General features: G+C 44.2%; 1 protein-coding gene across 5 annotated transcripts in view; it reads right to left on the bottom strand.

Moving 5' to 3' along the window:
• LOC119978690 (protein tweety homolog 3-like) overlaps positions 1-23,045 on the bottom strand; it is a 286,190-nt gene that overhangs the window by 4,749 nt on the left and 258,396 nt on the right. For 2 of the 5 annotated variants that reach the window (XM_038820483.1, XM_038820485.1), the window contains exon 14: positions 17,929-18,039. The exons of 2 other annotated variants lie outside the window; for them this stretch is intronic. In XM_038820483.1, the coding sequence (XP_038676411.1) occupies positions 17,953-18,039 (87 nt within the window). In that variant the 3' untranslated portion in view covers positions 17,929-17,952. Of the gene's footprint in view, positions 1-16,951; positions 16,974-17,928; positions 18,040-23,045 lie in introns of all 5 variants that reach the window. One more of the 5 variants, XM_038820484.1, reaches the window with a different exon arrangement.

The raw sequence follows: 23,045 nt of genomic DNA, 5'->3' as shown, positions 1-23,045 counted from the left end.
GGAACTAATTACTCAGATTCGGTGAAATGTTATTCTTAATTTCCACCTCAATCCCAACTATGATGTGGTGGCCATAACATCCAAGTTGAACTCATTATATTTTGCAGGGAATAATCGTCGCAAATGTTGGGAGAGACAGGTTTATACAACCAGGAGGCTGGGATATAAACAGTTTAAAGGTTGGCAAAGCAAAAGCCTTAAGCAACATGGAACTGTACTTGGTGCCACCATGTCAATTAAAATGGACAGCAATGGTGGGAGGGTGAGTTACAAGTTTGCTTTGATGAGAGAGTTGAACAAGTTTGTGATTAATTTCCTCAAACACAAGAATGGGGGCAGACTGCTTTGGGCTGTTTGCATTGACGGCCTGCCCCAGGAACTTGGTGTTAGCCTTCAAATACCAATGCGATAGGTGGTAGTGGTACCTTTGCAGCACAATGAGTGCGCGCATGGGGAAGGGTTGGCAGGAAGCCGAGAGGGGACCTGCGTTTCCATATGTTCAAATCAAAATGCTTTTAAATCAGCAATCATTTCTGCCTTTAACTATTCTCCTATGGGCAGCACAGTGGCTAGCACTGCTGTCTCAGTCCCAGAGACCCAAATCCAACCCCAGCCTTGGGTGTCTGTCTGTGTGGAGTTTGCACCTCCTCCCCAAATCCTGTGTGGGTTTCCTCCAGGTGCTGCTGTTTCCTCCCACAGTCCAAAGATGTGCAGGTTATGTGGCCATCCTAAACTGCCCATGTCCAAGGATGTTTAGGTTTGGTGGGGTTACGGGAATAAAGTGGGGGAGTGGGCCTAGGTGAGGTGCTCTTTCAGAGAGTCGGTGCAAACCCAATGGCCTGATTAGCCTCCTCTGCGCTGTAGTAATTCTATAATTCTACTTGGATCATCTGGTTTTGGAAGTGACAAAATGAAAAGAGCAAACACGTAGAAGATCCTGGTTAATCAACAATTGTACAATTAAATATACCCAACATACAAAGGATTACATTAGTGATCCTTCCCACAGAAAAGCTGCACGTTCTTATTTGCGGTGTTGAATGTGCCTCATTGAATATAACATTGAAATATGACTGAACCACAGTAGAAATGACAACAACTGGAAGCAAAGAACTTGACAGAGTAACTGCAGTTAAGGGAAAATACTTCAAAGGATAGAATGCACATTATTCATGATAATTCAACACACTGAAACAAGGAATTAAACAATTAAAATTAAGCAGAACTGGAGGCTTTTTCAGTGTTATTCAAGTTTGAATGATCAGTAGTAAATGGTACAGGTAGAACTTACCAGTAAATACCAATAAATCCCTGGAAATTACAGTAATTATAAACTGAAGGAATCATGGAATGTACACAAGTCCCCTAAGTACTGACAAAAGTCCCAGAAACCCATGTAATATCAACGAATTTTGACTTATTCAGTCATCATGAGTCAATGATTTTGTCAATGAGTATTAACTTGTGCAAAGGCTTACAGCAACACCAATGAAGTGGTTCAGGTCGTTTGAATTCAATATCTCGTAAGGGTTATTTGTTTTCAGGCCAGCATCTACTAACAAACAGGTGGATGAGGGTAAAGCAGTTGATGTGGTGTATATGGATTTCAGTAAAGCGTTTGATACGGTTCCCCACGGTAGGATATTGCAGAAAATACAGAGGCATGGGATTCAGGATGATTTAGCAGTTTTATCAGAAATTGGCTAGCTGATAGAAGACAAAGGGTGGTGGTTGATGGGAAATGTTCTGACTGGTGTCCAGTTACTAGTGGTGTACCACAAGAATCTGTTTTGGGGCCACTGCTGTTTGTCATTTATATAAATGACCTGGAGGAGGGCGTAGAAGAATAGGCGAGTAAATTTGCAGATGACACAAGTCGGTGGAGTTGTGGACAGTGCAGAAGGATGTTACAAGTTACAGATGGACATAGATAAGCTGCAGAGCTGGGCTGACAGGTGGCAAATGGAGTTTAATACAGAAAAGTGTGAGATGATTCATTTTGGAAGGAATAACAGGAAGACAGAGTACTGGGCTAATGGTAAGATTCTTGGTAGTGTGGACGAGCAGAGAGATCTCGGTGTCCATGTCCATAGATCCCTGAAAGTTGTCACCCAGGTTGAGAGGGTTGTTAAGAAGGCGTACGGTGTGTTAGCTTTTATTGGTAGAGGAATTGAGTTTCGGAGCCATGAGGTCATGTTTCAGTTGTACAAAACTCTGGTGCGGCCGCATTTGGAGTATTGCGTGCAGTTCTGGTCGCCACATTATAGGAAGGATGTGGAAGCATTGGAAAGGGTACAGAGGAGATTTACCCTTAAATGTGGCAGTGTGAAATCCATGGGGAAACATGCTTCCTTTTAAAATTTTCTTTGGCAATGTCTAACCCCCAACACTTTCCATCGGACCAGCTTGAGGCCCCTTACAATGAAGGCCTGCGTTTTGTGGTCAAATGGGCCAGATATACTGAATTAGAACTTTGTTTGGTTTTCAGAGAAGGTAGAGGAAGAGAATATGAGAGAAGGCAGGAGAGAAGATAAAGTAAAAACCTGTTTCTGCAACAATATTATGATTTGATTTTTCTCCAGCTCAGCAGTTAGTAAGTTCAGGCAAAGTGATCTAGTTCTACATATTTTGGCAATTGCTCAGTACCAGGAGCCATTATTACTTTGTCTCTGAACATCCCCAGCAGATTTCTTCCCACAATAATGCTGTTGACAAGATTTGATTTAATCAAAACACGTTTCACCTAGATAGGTTTAGAGACACAGGAAATCAGCTTTTACAGACCTCTTCTGAAAATCTCTGTGAACAACCCTTGAAAATGCAACCGTGCACTGAATATTTGAGTCATTGCCTTTCTCCATCATTTCAAGTATGGATCAGAGTTTTACAATGTTCCTACACCCGTTCTTGGAGACTTTTGAAGTAGAAATGGTTCTTTGAGCAAATATGGCTGCAGGGTAGCTGCAAGGCTGGGAACTGAACATTCACGGGTATTCAACATTTAGGAAGAATAGACAAAATGGAAAATAAGCTGGGGTAGCACTGTTAATAATGGATGACATTAGTACATTAGTAACACAATATCTTAAATTGGATGATCAAGATGTAGAATCAGTTTTGGTGCAGCTAAAACACAGCATGGGGGAAGCAAACAATGGTAGGCATTGCTTACAGGCAGGCCACCATGTAGGACAGAGTATACATCAGGAAATTAGAGGTGCATGTTACAAGGGTAATCCAGTAATCTTGGGGGACTTCAATCTACATATAAACTGGATAAACCCAATTAGCACTAATGTGGCAGAGGACAAATTCCTGGAATGTATACAAGATGGTTTTCAAGAAGATATGTTGAGAAACCAACTAGAGAAATATTTTAAATCTGATATTATGCAATGAGGAAGAGCTAATTAATAATCTTACTGTAAAGGAGCCTTTGGGGAGAGTGTCCATAATTTGACGGAACATTACATGACGTTTGAAAGTCATGTAGGTCAATCAGAAACTAGGGCCTTTAATCTAAATACAGGAATCTCCAAAGGTGTGGGGAGGCAGGTTGGCTGTGTGGATTGAGAAACTGTATTAAAAGGTTTGATGATAGATGGGCAATGGCTAATGTTTAAAGAGTTATACATGGGTTACAACAAATTTACATTCCTTTCAGACACAAAAAAAAGCAAGAAATATGATCCAACCATGGCAAACAAGAGAAGATTGCATTAGATTGAAGGAAGGGGCCTATAAAGTTGCCAAAAAAAAGTAGAAAGTCTGAGGATTGAGAGCATTTTAGAATTCAGCAAAGGAGAACCAAGGAACTGATGAAGAGAAAATAGAATATGAAAATAAACTAGCGAGAAACATAAAGAGACTGTAAAAGTTAGGTATGTAAAAACGAGAAGATTAACAAAGATAAATAAATGCATTCTATAAATCTGGGGGTAGTTTCTAGGTTAAAGATATGGCGGCAATTCTGTCTGCATTTCTAAGCTGAAGGTGGAGTCAAGGTGGGCCCCTATCTGTAGGAACCATTTGTTTGAGCGGGCAAAAGAATGCTACATTCGGAGGGTGGGGGGACACGGGTCTGGGGAGAGTGAAAGACTTGTTTCTGGAGGGGCGGTTTGCGAGCTGGGAGGGGTCCGAGGAGAAAGCAGAGCTTTGATGGGGGGTCAGCTATGTTCAGGTATTTTCAGGTGCGGGACTTTGTTCGGTGGCCATTTCTGACATTCTCATCCGTCGTCAACCCTGTTGGAAAGGATATTCTCGTTTCAGGATCGGAGAAGGACAGCACGTCCGGGATATATGGGCAAATCATGGGGGAACAGCACGTTTCAGTGAAAGAAGTGAAGGCCAGGTGGGAGGACGAGCTGGAACCTATTTTGGAGGGGGAGGTATGGTGCGAGTCCCTCTATTGGGTGAATGCTACGTCATCCTGCGCGAGTTTGAGCTTGATACAGCTAAAGGTGGTGTTTAGGGCACAACTCAGCAGTGCCAGTATAAGTAGATTTTTTAAAGGGGGTCGAGAATAATTGTGAACGGTGCTTGGGGGGGGGGGGGGGGGGGGGGCTGCTCGCCATAAGCACATGTTCTGGTCCTGTCCCAAGCAGGTCTGTGTCTATTTTTCAGCACCATATCGGCGATCTTGAAGGTTGACTGCCCTGTCCACTGGTTGCTGTGTTTGGACCAGCCGGAAATGAGGACGAGGCTGGAGCGGATGCATTGGCATTCGCATTGCTGCTGGCCAGGCGCCGGATATTGTTGAGCTGGAGGCGAGCAATGCCACCCACTGCCGCAGCATGGCTGGGTAATTTAATGGAATTCCTGCACCTCGAGAAGGTTAAAATTGTGGTGAGGGGGTCGATTGATGGGTTCTATTGTGCATGCCGACCATTTATTTTGCACTTTAAAGAGCTGGTCACTGTTAGCTGTTGTTGAAAGGGGAGGGGAGCGATTGTTTATTGTTTGGGGTTGTATTTCTGCTATTGGGGCTCATGTTACTGTGGTTGCTTGTAAGTTTTGATGCACGTGTTATTTTGGTGTTGTGTGGCAGATTTCTGATATAAATGTGTTAAAATTTCAATAAAAAATATTTTCTAAGATAAATAAACGTGGCCCCATTAACGGCAGAGACAGTGGAATTTACAGTGGGGAATAGGGAAATGGCAGAGAAACTAAACAAATACTTTGTGCCTGTCTTCATGGAGGAGAATGCAAAAAACTTTTCTGAAATACTAGTAAACCTAGGAAATAACGAGATTGAGGGCTTGAAAGAAATTAGTACGAGTGGAGACGGTACATGGGATACAATGTGGAAAAATGTGAAGTTATCCATATTGACAGGAAAAACAGAAATGCAGAATATTTCTTAAATGGGAAAAGAGACAGTCTCAGAATAAGGGGCAAGCCATTTAGGACTGAGATGAGGAGGAATCCCTTTACTCAGAGGGTGCTGAATCGTTGCAAATCTTTTCTCCAGATGTTCAGTCAGTGAGTATGCTCAACACAGAGGTCGATAGATTTCTAATTATTAAAGATGTCAAGGGATATGGGGATAGTGCAGGAAAATTATGCTGATATAGATGATGAGCCATGATCCAGTCGAATGGCAGAGCAAGCTCGACGGGCCAAATAACCTACTCCTGCTCCTCTTTCCTCTGCTCCAATGTGAAATAAAGGATGTTAATGAAAATAATCAGTTACAAATTATACAAAAGTAAACTTCACCGTGGCCACACATCAAGAGGGTTATAGCAAGCGTGACTACATCAATGGCTAAAATTGTTTTAAAATATCCTCAGCACACATGATCAAAAGCAAAATACTTTCACAAATTAAATGCATGTTTGCAGATTTTTTTTTACATTTAAAAACATGAACATTTACACAATATGCATTTAGAAAACCTTCACAGATATTGATAGTTAATTTGTCTACATTCAAAGGTAAAAGCCCAATTTTCTGATCTTCTACACAATCATTCACCATAACAAGAGGTGAAAGACTCAATTTTGTTCTCGTGTACACAGTGGCCCAATTCTCCAGTTGTTGCGATTCATTTTTGCCACCAGCAGCGCACTCACGCCAACGGATTTCCCAGCGGGGTGGGGTGGCTTCAATGGGAAATCCCACAAGCGGCAGGAAGTCAGAATCCTACAGCCAGCGAACGGTGCGCCGCCCAGAAACATGTAGCTGGGGGAACAGGAGAATCTGGCCCTGTGTACCAAGTATTCCACTAAAATGAATAGCACAAATGTGCAGGATTAATTCACATAATTTGTGGATTCTCACACAGATGCAAAATATTCTACTTCACAGTTATATGGAAAAAGGCAAATTCGCGTTTAAATGTAGGAAAGATTTTTTAAAACCTAGCCAGTTGGTGAACACATGAAGAGTTCTATCCTGCCAAAGAACAGCCAGCACTGATTCAGTAAAGGAAGCCATGATGTGGAGATGCCGGCGTTGGACTGGGGTGAGCACAGTAAGAAGTCTTACAACACCAGGTTAAAGTCCAACAGGTTTGTGCCATGATGTGGAAATGCTGGCGTTGGACTGGGGTGTGCACAGGTTAAAGTCCACCTGAGGGAGGAGCTGTGTTCCGAAAGCTAGTGATTCAAAACAAACCTGTTGGACTTTAACTCAGTAAGGGAAGATCACATTTAACTAACATTCTGGGGGATTTAGAAAATTCTTCTTGGCTAAAGGAAATGCAACTCACACAGCGTTTGACAAAGTTTCACATCCTTGTGAAAAATAATTTTAAAGAATAAAAGTGCAATGCTGGCTTAAATCAAGGAATGAAGCATGACCATAAATGGAAACTTTTATTTAGAAATAAATTACAGGCAGGGTACACATAAGCTCTTTTTTGCTTTTTAAAAAATAAAATGAGATGAGCATCAGCCAGTGACATAACTCGGTTCAAAAAGATTTAAATATATTGAGCAACTGCCTACAGGTGAAAATTGCTGTTCAATCAGGGAACTGCTGATCAATATGGATCAAGTGTAAATTTAGTATGTGGTCGAGGAACCAAAAGAAGGAATGTGTATGCTTAATAGAGAAGCACTGTGAGGAGTTCACAATAAGAGATCTGTGATAAATTATAATCTCCAGAAATGCCAGTTGACACTTCTGCTGCACTTCTGTTGACACAAATAACAGCAGGAGGGAGCGAACGGTGTGCATTTACATAGCATCTTACACAACCTCAAGGTTCTTCAAATACAGTGAATTAAGTACGAATCGAAGTGCAGTCACCATTGTAACAGAGGTGAACACAGCAATTAATTTGTGCACAGCAAGCTCCCACTAAGAGCAATGAGGTAAACGACCAGATAATATTTCAGGGGATTAATGTTGTCTAGGCCACTCAGAAATGTCCTTGTGCTTCTTTGAAACATGCCAAAGGATCTTTTAGGGTCCATTTGACAGAGCAGGCAAGGCACCTATTTAACATTTCAATTGACAGACAAATTAAAATTGGATTCGTATTGAAGCAATTTCAGTCAACTAATCATGAAACATAGAATGATATAACACAGAAGGGGGCCATTTGGCAGTGTCTGCTGGCACGTTTGAAAGAGCTATTTACTTCTTCCCATTCCCCTGCTGACTCCACATAGCTTCACAAATTCTTCACTCGCCTGTTCACTCCCCATAGCGTCACAAATTCTTCACTCCCCTGCTCCCTTCCCATAGCTTCACAAATTCTTCACTCGCCTGTTCACTCCCCATAGCGTCACAAATTCTTCACTCCCCTGCTCCCTTCCCATAGATTCACAAATTTTTCCCGTTCAAGTATTTTATCCAATTCCCTTTTGAAAGTTATCATTGATTTCCAGCACTGTTTTGGACAGTGAATTCTAGATCATAACTCTGTTAAAAATATCCTCATCGTGTCTCTGGTTCTTTTGTCACTTAACTGGAATTTGTGCCCCTGGAAATAGTTTCACTATCTGTCAAAATCCTCCATGACTTTGACTGCTTCTATTATATCTCCCCTTAACTTTCTCAGCTCTGAGGGAAACAAGTCGGGAATGAAAAGGAAAAATGCCAACAGTCAAAAAGAACTTCATGCAAAGTGATGAAGCAGACATTACAAATGGGATCAAAATCTTTCCATCCCTGATTAGGCACTGAATTTACCCACTTCAATTCCTCCCCCTTCTCAGTATTGCCCACTGTTTATTTCCCAATCCTCTAATCACAGTGATTAAGCAGATACACTGTTGTCCCAGTCTGCTGAGTGATTTGCTGGATTTATTAATGATTGTCCTATATTTATGAGAACAGCTTCTGGACATCCCTGCAAGTGGAAACATCTTCTCCATGCCTAAATTTAAAATAAAACCTATCATAATCTCAAAGACATCTATTAGATGATGGCTCAATCTTCACAAATTAGCAAATGCAGCTTCAATCAGCCATGTGAGAATAAAATGACTCCATACATTCTTGGCATCTTACTGCACATCATTTCAATTTAAAGTCCCCCTGGAGTCAACTCTGAAAACTTTGCTATGTGACCGTAGCAACATGAACAGCTTTTTAAAAATTGTGATATTTTAAATATAATTTTTTCATGAATAAAAAGACCAAAATCAGAAAGTTGCAGTTGCTGGAAAACAAGTAGTAATAATAATAATAATCTTCAGTGTCACAAGTAGGATAACAGTAACACTTCAATGACGTTACTGTAAAAATCCCTTAGTCGCCACACTCCGGCACCTGTTCGGGTACACTGAGGGAGAATTCAGAATGTCCAAGAGCAGCACATCTTTCGGGACTTGTGGGAGGAAACCGGAGCACTCGGAAGAAACACATGCAGACATGGAGAGAACGTGCAGACTCTGTACAGTGACCCAAGCCAGGAATCGAACCCAAACCTTGGCACTATGAAGCATCAGTAATATACAAAATGCTGCAAATACTAAATAGGACAGATAGAGCTAGAGAGAGAACAGGTAAGCCAATGTTTCAAAGGTAGACCCTTCATCTGAATTGAGCTCTGACAAGAGTTGAATCTAGAAATGTTCAGTCAGCTGTTCTTTCCACAGATGCATCTTCTACCCGGTGCTTGTGTACACAAGATAACAACGTGTCCAGCTCATGACTCTGCAGATAAATGTATCTCAGGTCAAGTTAGCCATTCTCAAGCAGAGAAGGTCAACTATTACGATTGGCCTCATTGTGCATTGGGCAATGATGGAATAAGAGGATGCAGGAATAGCACAGGGTTGACTTCGGGGAGTTGAACAAGTGAATATTCAAAATCCCAGGCTCCCTCACAGCACGACTGGACAAGACAATTGAGAACCACAAGTCATGGTGCAACTGAGGGGGAGTTAATCTTCAAGAAAATGCTTCGGGCTTTCCCCTCTCTTACAAACATATAACAATCTATATACAATTGCTGTAAACATTGATCTATTCATTTGTATTATGCGTTAACTACATGGGGGAAAAATGCATATTTTGCCCATTGAAATGCATTTGGAACAACCTTAATGCCAGAACTTTGCTACCTTCCTCACAAATTATTACAAATATTGATCATTTTTTAAACTAATTATCTTCTAACATCTGCTTGAGGTTTAATTTCCACTCATGTAATTTTGTGTCCTGTGGTTTTACCTGCCAGAAGTAATATTCAGTCTAGACCCTGAGGTTTAGGATTTTCTTCCTAAATCTGTTCAGCTTTGTACCTCATTCTTTTCCTATATAAACATTCTTAAAACCCAACTTTGACCAAGATTTTAACCCCTGTTTGAGCCTGGTATTAATCTTTGTCTGATCGCACTCCAGTGAACTATCTTGATCTATTTTCCCACATTTTTCCCTGTGAATGTGACAAAGATAAACGATTCTCCCTCATCTTTCTTGGCCTGTCTGCAGCCTTTTATATGATTAATCACACATGATCCTCTCCACAGTCATCCAGCTAGATGGATTTGCGTTCGCCTGATTCCATTCTTGCCTAATTGCCAAGAGTGCTGTTTGCAATGACTCTTCCTGCACTGTAATCTCTGGTGTCCCCGAAGAAATATCTAGACTCTTGAACATCTCAGTTTGTAATTGCTCTACCATTGGCAACTGCGTCTTCAACTGGAATTCCCTCCATAATCTTCACTGGCTCTCTACCTTTTCCCTCTTCAACACACTCCTGAAAATTTACATCTTCGATCAAGCTTTTGGCTATCTGCCCTAATATGACCTTTATTTGACTCAGTGGGTGCGTTCCAACGGCCACGCTGTGCCAGAAAAGCAGCTTACCATGGTGCAGCATGGCTAATAAAAGCTGGGAGACCCGCTCCTGGGATCTACCTGGGTCACCACACCTCACGAGATCCAACGCGATCTTGCGGCCCGAGACCCTCCTCTCGTGCGTTTGGGAGGGAGGGGATCATTTTGGAGATCGGGATGACATTTTTACACTTGGGTGTTCCAGGTATGGGCGGCCTCGGCCACACATTCCCGTTCAGGCCCCTTGTACAATGCGAATCGTGTTGAATAGTCATGCGTTGCTTGGCATTGCGAGCACCTGGAAACGCGTGGCTAAATACGCTCGCTAGGGGACTTTGTTCCCTTTTGGGAGATTCGCACCCAGTGTCTAATGTTGCTTTATTGCTCTCTTTGCGATGTTTTCCATTCACAGTTCTAAATAAATGCAAGTTGTTGCTGTTAAAGGTTCTATGTAAATGTAAATTGATGATAGGAGGTTAAATCGCCTGTTGTTCAATAAACCTCAAATGAGATCCCACTTCAATGCTTTCTTTACTTGCCACCGTTTGGCTTTTTTTCCTCACTATTTGACTTACGCCTCTTAGCTTTCCTCGCAACTGATCTCTGCTTTCACTTGGGAACACAGGACATACGAGTAGGCCATTCGGCCCTTCGAGCCTTTACAGTTATTCGATAAAATCATGGTTGATCTGATTGGTCGAAACTCCACTTTCCTGTCTGTGTTCATAACCCTCGACTCTTTTATCTATCAATAATCTGTGTAACTCAGCCTTGAATAAATTCAATGACTCAGCCCCCACAAGCTTTCTGAGGAAAGGGACGACCCTTTGAGAGAAAAAAAACATTCCATTCACTTTCTTAAAAGGGAGATCTTTGATTTTTGACTTACTTTTTCGGAGCCGGAAACCAGAAGTCGGCTGTGGAGAGACCTGGGAAGGTTGTATTACCCAATAAATTTGAATGGTGAGGAAAGCAGAGACACTACATGTGTAGTGTCTCCCACCCTCCTTCCTCCTCTAACCTAAAAAAAGACTCAGTGCTGTGAGCAAGTAAGCTATTTATTTATTTTTTTATTTTTTACTGGGAAACTAAGTAAAGGTGATGGCAGCGAGGGCAGTGGAATATTCCTCCTGCAGAATGTTCGAGGTCAGGGAGACCACCGGTGTCCTTGCTGACTTCACCTGCGGGAAGTACAGCCATCTCCATCTCCTCACAGACCGTGTTACGGAACTGGAGCTGGAGCTGGATGAACGGAGGATCATTCGGGAAGCTGAGGGGTTGATATATAGAAGTTACAGGGACATAGTTACACCTGAGATCAAAGGTAGCTGGGTAACAGTTAGAGGTGGGAAGAGGAGGAAGCAGTCAGTGCAGGGATCCCCTGTGGTTGTTCCTCTCAACAATAAATATACCGCTTTGGATACGGTCGTGGGGGTGGGGGGGAATTACCTAGCAGGGGTAGGCTGCAGTGACCGGGTCTCTGGCACAAGGTCCGGCTCTGGGGCTCAGAAGGGAAGGGGGGAGATTAGGAGAGCACTAGTTTTAGGGGAATCAATAGTTAGAGGTACAGACAGGCGGTTCTGTGGGCACGGGCGAGACTCTCGGATGGTTTGTTGCCTCCCTGGTGCCAGCGTCCATGACGTCTCGGATCGTGTCTTCAGGATCCTTAAGGGGGAGGGTGAGCAGCCAGAAGTCGTGGTGAACATTGGTACCAGCAACGTAGGTAGGAAAAGGGGTTTGGATGTAAGAAACAAGTTCAGGGAGTTAGGCTGGAAGTTAAAAGCCAGGACAGACAGAGTTGTCATCTCTGGTTTATTGCCGGTGCCACGTGATAGCGAGTCTAGGGATAGGGAGAGAGTGCAGTTGAACACGTGGCTGCAGAAATGGTGTAGGAGGGAGGGCTTCAGGTATTTGGATAATTGAAGCGCATTCTGGGGAAGGTGGGATCTGTACAAGCAGAATGGGTTGAATCTGACCAGGGGGGCACCAATACCCTGGGAGGGAGGGTTTCTAGTGCTCTTCGGGAGGGCTTAAACTAATTTGGCAGGGGAATGGGAACCGGATTTATAGTCCAGCAACTAAGTTAGCCGATGTTCAGGACGCCAAAGCATGTAGTGAGGAAGTGGGGAAGGTAACACTGACAAAGGAGAGTACTTGCAGGCACAGAGATGGGTTGAAGTGTGTATACTTCAACGCAAGAAGAATAAGGAATAAGGTGGGTGAATTTAAGGCATGGATCGGTACTTGGGACTACGATGTGGTGGCCACCATGGAAACTTGGATAGAAGAGGGGCAGAAATGGTTGTTGGAGGTTCCAGGTTATGATGTTCCAATAAGATTAGGGAGGGTGGTAAAAGAGTTTGGGGGGGGGGGGGGGGGGGGGGGGGGCATTGGTAATTAGAGATAGTATAACAGCTGCAGAAAGGCAGTTCGAGGAGGATCTGCCGACTGAGGTAGTATGGGTTGAAGTCAGAAATAGGAAAGGAGCAGTCACCTTGTTGGGAGTTTTCTAAAGGAACCCCAATAGCAGCAAAGATGTGGAGGAACAGATTGGGAAACAGGGGCGGAATTCTCCGACCCCCCGCAGGGTCGGGCAATCGTCCGGGGCCGGCATAAATCCCGCCCCCGCCGTGGCCGGAATTCTCCGCCACCCGGGAATCGGCGGGAGCGGGAATCGCACCCCGCCGATCGGCGTGTCCCCCACAGCGATTCTCTGGCCCGCGATGGGCCGAAGTCCCGCTGCTGTCAGGCCTCTCTCGCCGACATGGTTTAAATCACCTCTGTGCCGGCAGGATTGGCGGTGCGAGCGGGCCCCCGGGGTCCTGGGGGGGGGGGGGCGATCGAACCCCGGGGGTTGCCCCACGGTGGCTTGGCCCGCAATCGGGGCCCACCAATCGGCCAGTGCCGTGGGGGCACTCTTTTTCTTCCGCCGCCGCCACGGCCTCCACCAACTCACAGACTCACGCCGACTGGCGAAGGCCTTTCGGCCAGCCCCGACGCCGGTCGCCTTGGTGCCGAAGGCCTTTGGCGCCAGTCGTCGGAGCGGGAGCCACTCCGGCGCGAGCCTAGCGCCACTCCGCTACACCGGGACCCCCTGCTCCGCCGGGTAGGGGAGAATTTCGCCCCAGATTTTGGAAAGGTGCAGAAGTCACAGGGTAGTAGTCATGGGTGACTTCAACTGCCCAAATACTGAGTGGAAACTCTTTAGATCAAATAGTTTGGATGGGGTGGTGTTTGTGCAGTATGTCCAGGAAGCTTTTCTAACACAGTATGTAGATTGTCCGACCAGAGGGGAGGCCATATTTGATTTGGTACTTGGTAATGAACCAGGGCAAGTAATAGATTTGTTAGTGGGGGAGCATTTTGAAGATTTTGAAGAATTCTGTCACTTTCACTTTAGTAGTGGAGAGGGATAGGTGCGTGCAACAGGGCAAGTGGGGGAAGGGTAAATACGATGCTGTCAGACAAGAACCGAAGTGCATAAGTTGGGAACATTGGATGTCAGGAAAGGACACAATTGAAGTGTGGAACTTGTTCAAGGAACAGGTATTTCGTGTCCTTGATATGTATGTCCCTGTCAGGCAGAGAAGAGATGGTTGAGTGAGGGAACCATGGTTGACAAGAGAGGTTGAATGTCTTGTTAAGAGGAAGAAGGATACTTATGTAAGGCTGAGGAAACATGGTTCAGACAGGGCGCTGGAGGGATACAAGATAGCCAGGAGGGAACTGAAGAAAGGGATTAAGAAATGAAAATGAAATGAAAATTGCTTATTGTCACGAGTAGGCTTCAATTAAGTTACTGTGAAAAGCCCCTAGTCGCCACATTCCGGCACCTGTCCGGGGAGGCTGGTACGGGAATCGAACCGTGCTGCTGGCCCGCTTGGTCTGCTTTAAAAGCCAGCGATTTAGCTGGGTGAGCTAAACCAGCCCTAAGAGCTAAGAGAGAGCATGAAAAATCTTTGGCGGGTAGGATCAAGGAAAACCCCAAGGCCTTTTACACATGTGAGAAATATGTGAATGACTAGAGCGAGGGTAGGTCCGATCAAGGACAGTAGCGGGAGATTGCGTATTGAGTCTAAAGAGATAGGAGAGGTCTTGAACGAGTACTTTTCTTCAGTATTTACGAATGAGGGGGGCCATATTGTTGGAGAGGACAGAGTGAAACAGACTGGTAAGCTCAAGGGGATACTTGTTAGGAAGGAAGATGTGTTGGGCATTTTGAAAAACTTGAGGATAGACAGGTACCCCGGGCCTGACGGGATATATCCAAGGATTCTATGGGAAGCAAGAGATGAAATTGCAGAGCTGTTGGCAATGATCTTTTTGTCCTCACGATCAACAGGGGTGGTACCAGGGGATTGGAGAGTGGCGAATGCTGTTCAAAAAAGGGAATAGGGATAACCCTGGGAATTACAGGCCAGTTAGTCTTACTTCGGTGGTAGGCAAAGTAATGGAAAGAGTAGTAATGTGAGGGGTAGGTCTTGCCTCACAAGTCTTATTGAATTCTTTGAGGTGGCGGCCAAGCACGTGGATGAAGGTAAAGCAATGGATGCAGTGTACATGGATTTTAGTAAGGCATTTGATAAGGTTACCCAAGGTAGGCTTATGCAGAAAGTAAGGAGGCATGGGATAGTGGGGAATTTGGCCAGTTGGATAACAAACTGCGAATCGATAGAAGTCAGACAGTGGTGGTGGATGGCAAATATTCAGCCTGAAGCCCAGTTACCAGTGGCGTACTGCAGGGATCAGTTCTGGGTCCTCTGCTGTTTGTGATTTTCATTAATGACTTGGATGAGGGACTTGAAGGGTGGGTTAATAAATTTGCAGACGATACGAAGATTGGTGGAGTTGTGGATAGTGAGGAGGGATGTTGTCGGCTGCAAAGATATAGATAGGGTGCAGAGCTGGGCTGAGAAATGGCAGATGGAGTTTCAACCCTGAAAAGTGTGAGGTTGTCCATTTTGGAAGGACAAATATGAATGCAGAATACAGGGTTAACGGTAGGGTTCTTGGCAATGTGGAGGAGCAGAGAGATCTTGGGGTCTATGTTCATAGATCTTTGAAAGTTGCCACTCAAGTGGATAGAGCTATGAAGAAGGCCTATGGCGTGCTCACGTTCATGAGCAGAGGGATTGAATTTAAGAGCTGTGAGGTGATGATGCAGCTGTACAAAACTTTGGTAAGGCCACATTTGGAGTACTGTGTGCAGTTTTGGTTGCCTCATTTTAGGAAGGATGTGGAAGCTTTGGAAAAGGTGCAAAGGAGATTTACCAGGATGTTGCCTGGAATGGAGAGTAGGTCTTATGAGGAAAGGTTGAGGGTGCTAGGCCTTTTCTCATTAGAACAAAGAAGGATGAGGGGCGACTTGATAGATGATCAGGGGAATAGATAGAGTAGACTGTCAGAAACTTTTTCCTCAGGTGGAACAAACCATTACAAGGGGGCATAAATTTAAGGTGAATGGTGGAAGATGTAGGGGGATGTCAGAGGTTGGTTCTTTTCCCAGAGAGTAGTGGGGGCATGGAATGCACTGCCTGTGGAAGTAGTTGAGTCGGAAACATTAGGGACCTTCAAGTCGCTATTGGATGGTACATGGATTACCATGAATGCTGGGGTGTAGACTGATTTGTTCTTAATCTAGGACAAAAGTTCGGCACAACATCATGGGCCGAAGAGCCTGTTCTGTGCTGTATTTTCTATGTTCTGTCACGTATTCTTAAACTGTGTCCCCTCATTCCCTGGAGTCTACCCCACAGGGGGAAACATCAACCCTATCAAGTCCCCTCAGGACTTGATCACCTCTCATTCTTCTAAACTCCAATAGATATAGGCCAAACCTGTCCAATCTTTCTTCATAAGATAAGCCTTTCATCCCAGGAATGTGTCAAGTGAACCTTCTCTGTGCTGCTTTGACAAAGAGTCATCGGACTCGAAACGTTAGCTCTTTTCTCTCCCTACAGATGCTGCCAGACTTGCTGAGATTTTCCAGCATTTTCTCTTTCTTCTCTGTACTGCTTCTAACGCAATTCTATTATTTTTTTTTACAATAAGGGATTATTCCTGTTTTTCTTTTCTGCAGCCTCTTCTAATGCTTGCATGGTAACCAAAACCACATAGTACTGCCAAGCGTGGTCTGGCCAATGTCTCGGCAGACCTTTGAGACTCGTACCCAACAATTCTGGCTATGGGCTACAAAAAATATATTTGTTTTGCTTAAAATTGCTTCTTGATATTCAATATAACAAATCCATTTTAAATAATTTTCTAGTTCTCCTGTTTCCTTTCAAAAGTTCATTTTAGGAAAGTCAGCAATTAAAAATCCTCCCATCAATTATTTACAATATCTCCTCAAAAATTCTATATTCCTTTGACTTTTTAGGCTGATTAAGCAGCTAGGCATTGTAAATACAATGCTAGTATAGATTGTTAAATGCTTCCATTGCGCATGCCAATCAGAAGACTAGAGGAACATATCCGAGTGAGCTTTATGATCTGCTGATGTATAAACCACTTACATTCCATCACCATTTCTTTCCTCACTGGAATACAGAAGGTACTGCACCAATGCAATATTATTTAAAAGTGCACATTTTAGTATCAAGATGATAATTGGTGTCAAAGTATTTCAGTTTCCAGTTGGAATACTGCGATGTGCAGCACAGCATTTCTTTCAAGATAGCAGAATTATTGTTGAAGAATGAAAACTTACAAAGTCAGAGTTTCCAGAGTTTCTTTGAAATAAAAGCAACAAAATTATGTTTCTACACTGTAAACATTGCATTTTCACAAATTACAATTCGAAAAAGATGGAAACAGAACATTTTGTAGCATTTTCTGAACAAGCTAAAATAAATAATTTTGGTGCAAAAGGGCTATTACAGTGCTCAAAGTGTCCAAGCTGTGCTTCAGTGACCACCTACATTCTGTGCATTCCATTGAGTGCATACAAGCATATAACAGGGATGTCACAAATTAAGTGATCTTTCAAAAAGAACCTTTTACAATAATAGTGGCCTCATGATATCATCTCAAGTCAGAGAAGGTTACTGTGATATTTTGGGAGTTTGTTTTACAAGATAAATATGTTGAGATTAAACGTATTTCTACTGAAATACTGGCCCAACCAAAATATTAAGCATAGGAGACCCTGAAACAAACTGCACATAAGCAGTTGATATTCAACATTATTTGCACCAACCCATGTGGTCTGGGCGAAGAAAATAGCAAGCCTTTACAGAATCTTATAGCCTTGCTATAGATGTTAACTATGATCTTTGGAAAGGTTTAACAAATCAATGCATCATCTCATAAACATCTATGTTGTGACATCCCCAATAGTGAATGGGATCTGAAGCCACATTCCAATGCTTATCCATGCTATTCAGCAAGGTTTAATTTTTGAGAATGCTAAAAGCAATAATTAAGAAGGATATAAGCTGTATCATTATGTTTATTCTTCTTAGCAGAGTGCACAATTTAAAGAGAATCAGAAGCCACATGGAATGGAGCAACAAAGCAATGCTCCAGTGTCCATTTAAAATGTTGTGCTGGCTAAAGGGTGATGTTTCAGAGATTTAGAAGTGGGGAAAGGGTTGCTGCTCATTCAAAATAATAATATTTAGCAAGAGTGAGTACTTAAGGAACTGAAAGCAATAGGGAATGGGATATAAAGCCATATTTCAGTACCTGTGTTCTGGTTTGCTGCCTTCTTTACCAGTAAGAGTTCGTTCTCGCACTGTTGCAGTTCTTTGGCTGCCAGCTCAGATGGCTGCCATTGTCCAGAGCAGCCAAATACAGCTGTGGCATTGCAAGAGAGAGAAATAGAGTGCAGCCTCAAAGAGAAATCCAGTGCAAGCAAGTGTAAAGGGGAGAACAAACCCACAAAACACCCAGGAACATTCCCAGGACAGGGGGAGGGAACACAGGGACAACTGGGAGCACCACAACTTATAAAGAAAAATCCTTCATATATGAACACATCTATCAACTTAACAGCATGAAAATCCTCGGCAAACCGAGCCCATTCCTACTTCTCTTAATGTAATACTCCAGATTACCTTTGAACCAAGCACTCTTTAACCTTTGAGAACTGTAGAATTATGCACCATAGCCAAACACAGCTCATAGCTGGAATTTTCAGTCTGATATAATTCAGAGAAATCTTGAATATGGCTTTACTTTAAAACACTTGTTTTGCATGAATGTGATTTTTGAAAAAGGGCGGAAAACAGGCTTTGTTTCTCAAAGTAGCTATTTAGTCCACAAAGATAGTATTGATTTTTTTTTTTAAATATAGTTTTAGGGTTATTTTGAAAGCATCACAATATTTTGCATTACAGTGTACCATTAAAAGAGACGGTTATGACAATAAAAACACAGGGCGAAATGGCAAGTGCCAGATTCTGACTGAAAACTAGTGTGTTTCTCTCCAGAAACACAGCCAAGAGGTGTGATTCTCCGACCCCACGCTGGGTGGGAGAATCGCGGGAGTGCCGGGCGAATCACGCCACGCTACCCTGGCACCCCCATGCGATTCTCCCACCACCCCCAAAATGGTGTGTTGCATATTGCGACAGGACGCTCGGAGAATCGCCGCTCCGGTCGAGAGGCGATTCTCCGGCCCGGATGGCCGGAGCGGCCTGCCAAATCCGACCGGTTCACGCCGACGCCAACCACACCTGGTCACTGCCGGCGTGAACATTACGCGACCGCTACGTGTGGGGCCTGTGGGGGGCGGAGGGAGGATCGAGCACCACGGGCGTGCTCAGGAGGGGTCTGGCCCGCGATCGGTGCCCACCGATCGTCGGGCCAGCATCTCTGAAAGACGCACTCTTTTCCCTCCGCTGCCCTGCAAGATCAATCCGCCATGTCTTGCGGGGCAGCAGAGGGGAAGACGGCAACCGCGCATGCACGGGTTGGTGCCGGCCAACATGCACGTGCGCGGGTGACGTCATTTAGGCGCCGCCAGCCGCGTCATTCAGACTGCACCGATTTGACGCAAGCGTCAAGGCATGGTGCGCGAGATTGACGCGCCACTGCTCCTAGCCCCCCCCCAGGGAGGCGGAAGAATAGGGGGCGAGGAGCGGCCTCCAACGCCAGAGTGAAACACTCTGGGTTTCACTCCGGCGTCGGCACTTTGTCTCCCTTTGGGAGAATTTCGCCCAAGTTTTCTGACCAGATTTTCAGACATTTGAAATAATTGGGGACTTTAGCGTGTGCCGTCACTGTGGCGGGCCAGGACCCGATAGAGACGGGAACGCCGGCTCCACAGAGATCAGGCGCCATCTTTAAAGGGTGCTCCGATCTGTGGAAAAAATAAACTCCATCCCATGACCATGGAGGACACTCCCAAACAAGCTTCGAGGGGCAGACCACCCCCCCTCTCCTGACTACAGAGGTATCTCTCCCCCCTGCCACGCTGTCGTCGGAATGCACCCTTTCTCCTCCCCACCACACAAGGGGAACCTCTTTCCTTCCCCCCCCCCACCCACCAAATGGGGGGTTTCCCACTGGCAGTGGCCCCTAGCACTGCCAGGGTGCCATGCCTAGCCTCAGCCCTCAACCCAGAGCCCTCAGGCACCTCCCTATTCCCAGCGAGGTCATCAAGACTCATTTTCATTTTCGAAAATCAGTAATGATTCGCGCCGGCGTGACGTCACTCTGCCGGCGGGGGTTTAGCATTCCAAGGGGCGGGACGCTACAGTGTAAAGCGTTAAAGTACTGATGTAAAATAATGGAAATCAGGTTCATGCCAGGTCACTGGTTGGGGCAGGAAAGATCTCAATCTGTGATCTCACAGGCACAAATGTCGTTTTGACATTTTGCAGCCATAATGGGATTTGCTTCCACAGCTAACAGATCCACAAATCGCACCCACAAAGTTCAAACTGGCTCAGGTATGGAGTAGGATATTGGTTTTGCTTTCTTGGACAAAAAAACATCTAATACCACCAGTGAGTAAATTGATATTTCTAGTGGGACCCATGTTCATATGCAAAATCCTTTGTAAGATCATGATTCAGGCGCATAGGGCAGGATTTCCAGGCCCTGCCCACTGCCAGGATCATCTGGCCCTGCTGAAAGTCGATGGGACATTGGCTGGGCCGCTGAATCTCCTATGGTGGGTTCTACCATGACAAAGCTGGAAAATCTCAGCCATAGGAACTGGAGTAAGTTATTTAATTCGCCAGCTTGTTCTACAATTCAACGTAATCATGGCTGATCGGTACCCCAATTCCAATGGCCTATGATTTCTCCATATGCCTTGACGCTCAGTAAATACCCAGCAATCTAGTTCTAAAATTTTCAAGTTAACTTTTGGGCGGGTGGGAGAAGTGTTTCGTATCTTCACCACCCTTTATGCGGTGGTAAAACTGCTTCCTAATTTCACTCCTAAATAGAGTAGTCCTAATTTCAAGATAATGTCCCCAATGTTCTAGGATCTTCCACATGCAGAAATAATTTTGCGGCATCTATTATTAGATCACTCCTTAACCTTCCCAACTTGAGAGGATTTCAGCTCAGCTTTGCATCAAGTCCATATAATTTAACTCTTTAGCTCAAAGTACAATTATGGTGAATATATATTGTACTCCCTTCACAATATATTTTAGCTGAGCCCAAAATTGAACATACTGGCCTAGACAGATGTGGCCCTGGATCTGCAGAACTGAGGCACAATCTCCTCACTTTTGTATTCCAACCCCTTTGAAATAAAGGCCTACATTCCAATACCCTTTTTGCTCCTATGCACTAGCTTTTAGAGATTTATGCAGTAACCTAAATCAGTTTAGTTCTCCACAGTTCCTAGACTCTCACCGTCAAGAAAATATTCAGATTTGTTTCTCAGATCCACACTTTCCCACACTGAACTCCATCTGCCACAATTAGTTCATCTTCTTGTTACTTCCTACTCACAGCTAGATGATTTACTGTGCCTTCTGGCTTAACCTTATCAGTAAACTTGCATATGCAACACTATGTATTCCTTCATCCAAATCATTCATCCATATGGTGAAAAGCAGAGAGTCCAGTACAGATCTCTGGGGATAATTACACCAGTCGCAGAACAGCCCTTTTTCTCCGACCACCCAATAATTATCCGCCCACTTCACAAGTTACCTCCAATTTAATTTTTATCTACATTAATAAATTTGTGTGGAACCTTTCGTGCCTTATTGAAATCCAAATGGACAACAGGCACACCTCTCCCCACCAGGTTGGTGATGACCTCCGTAAAATAATTTAATTAGATTAAGCAGACCCACTCCTCAGATCTACGCTGACTGTCTTTGATCAATGTATGCATGTCCAAATTCTCAGCCACTTGTCTCTGCTGACATATTCCAGTAACTTCTCCACAAATGTTTCCGGCAGGTCTGTAGTTATGTGGTTATTTCCTCACTTCCTCCCATCTTAAATAACAAAGTGACATTTACAATTTTCCAATCCGAAAATATTCTATTGGGATCTCTGGATAATTGTAACACATTTCCTATTTCCTCGTCTATTTTTTTTATATCTTGTGGAAACCATCGGTCCTAGATCTGTTTATTTTAAGTCTTATTATTTTCTCCATTATTTTATACTCAACCCATTAAGTTCCTTCCCATTACTTCTTTTTATGTTCTTTTGAACCAATGGTATTTTGCTGTCCTCCTCCACTATAAAAATGAAAATATTGTATTAATTCAGCATGTCTGCCATTTTTTAATTTTTTTATTTTAGTCACACCTGCACCTGTCTTGAATAGGTTCACATTCCCCATTACCACCTTTTTTCCTTCAAATCCTTTTATATTTAGAAATGCTTTTGGCGTTAGCTTTGAGCTTCTTTGCAAGTTGTTTTGCACATTCCTTTTTTTTAATATCTCATGGCATTTTGTGTCCTTTTGTTAATCCCTAGCTAATGGAATTATCACCTTCCTCGCATTTGTGGAAGCAATTTGCTTCTAGACTGAACGTCATGTTTTATTTAAATGTATTTTATTACAAAGGTGTGTCAAAACAGGTTACAGCAAATAAACACCCTGGGAAACATACTTCCCAATAATCAACCGTACAGATTTGTCCCCATTTTCAGCCTCCTTGCCCCTGCTGCGACGAACAGCTCCTCAAACACGGTCACCAACATCCCCCACATTTTCTCAAACCCCCCCTGCAGAGCCCCTCAACTCATACTTCATCTTCTCTAACCGCAGAAAGTCGTACAGGCAGCTACCCCCGGTGGCGATGCCGACCGACACTCCAGTAAAATCCGCCGCCGTGCAATCAGAGGGACGAAGGCCATGGCATTGGCTCCTTGAGCTCCTCTCCATGAGCTCCAGCTTCTCTGAAACCCCAAATATTGCCACCAAAGGGTCTGGGTCCACCTCCTCCTCCACTATCTTGGCTAAGACTGTGAAACACTTCCACCCAAAGTCTTCCCAATTTATCGCAACCGCAAAACATGTACGCGTGATTCGCTGGCCCCCGCCCGCACATCTCACACTCATCTGCAACCCACTGAAAGAACTCACTCATTCTCACCCAAGTCATATGCACCCTGTGCACCACCTTAAACAGTATCAGGCTAATTCTTGCGCAAGAGGAGGTCCCGTTTACCCAAGGCAGTGCCTCACTCCATACTCCCCAACTGATCTCCCCTCCAAACTCTGCTTCCCATTTCTCCTTAATCTTTACCACCCGCTTGCCTCCCTCCTCCCCCAGCCACTTGTATATATCACCAATTCTTCCCTCCCCTTCCACACCTGGAAGCTGCAGTGGCTCCAGCAGGGTGTATCCTGGCAACCTAGGGAACCCATT

Source organism: Scyliorhinus canicula, chromosome 15 (genome assembly GCF_902713615.1).
Source record: "Scyliorhinus canicula chromosome 15, sScyCan1.1, whole genome shotgun sequence".
NCBI lineage: Eukaryota > Metazoa > Chordata > Chondrichthyes > Carcharhiniformes > Scyliorhinidae > Scyliorhinus > Scyliorhinus canicula.
This window is presented reverse-complemented; position numbering and strand designations above follow the sequence as displayed.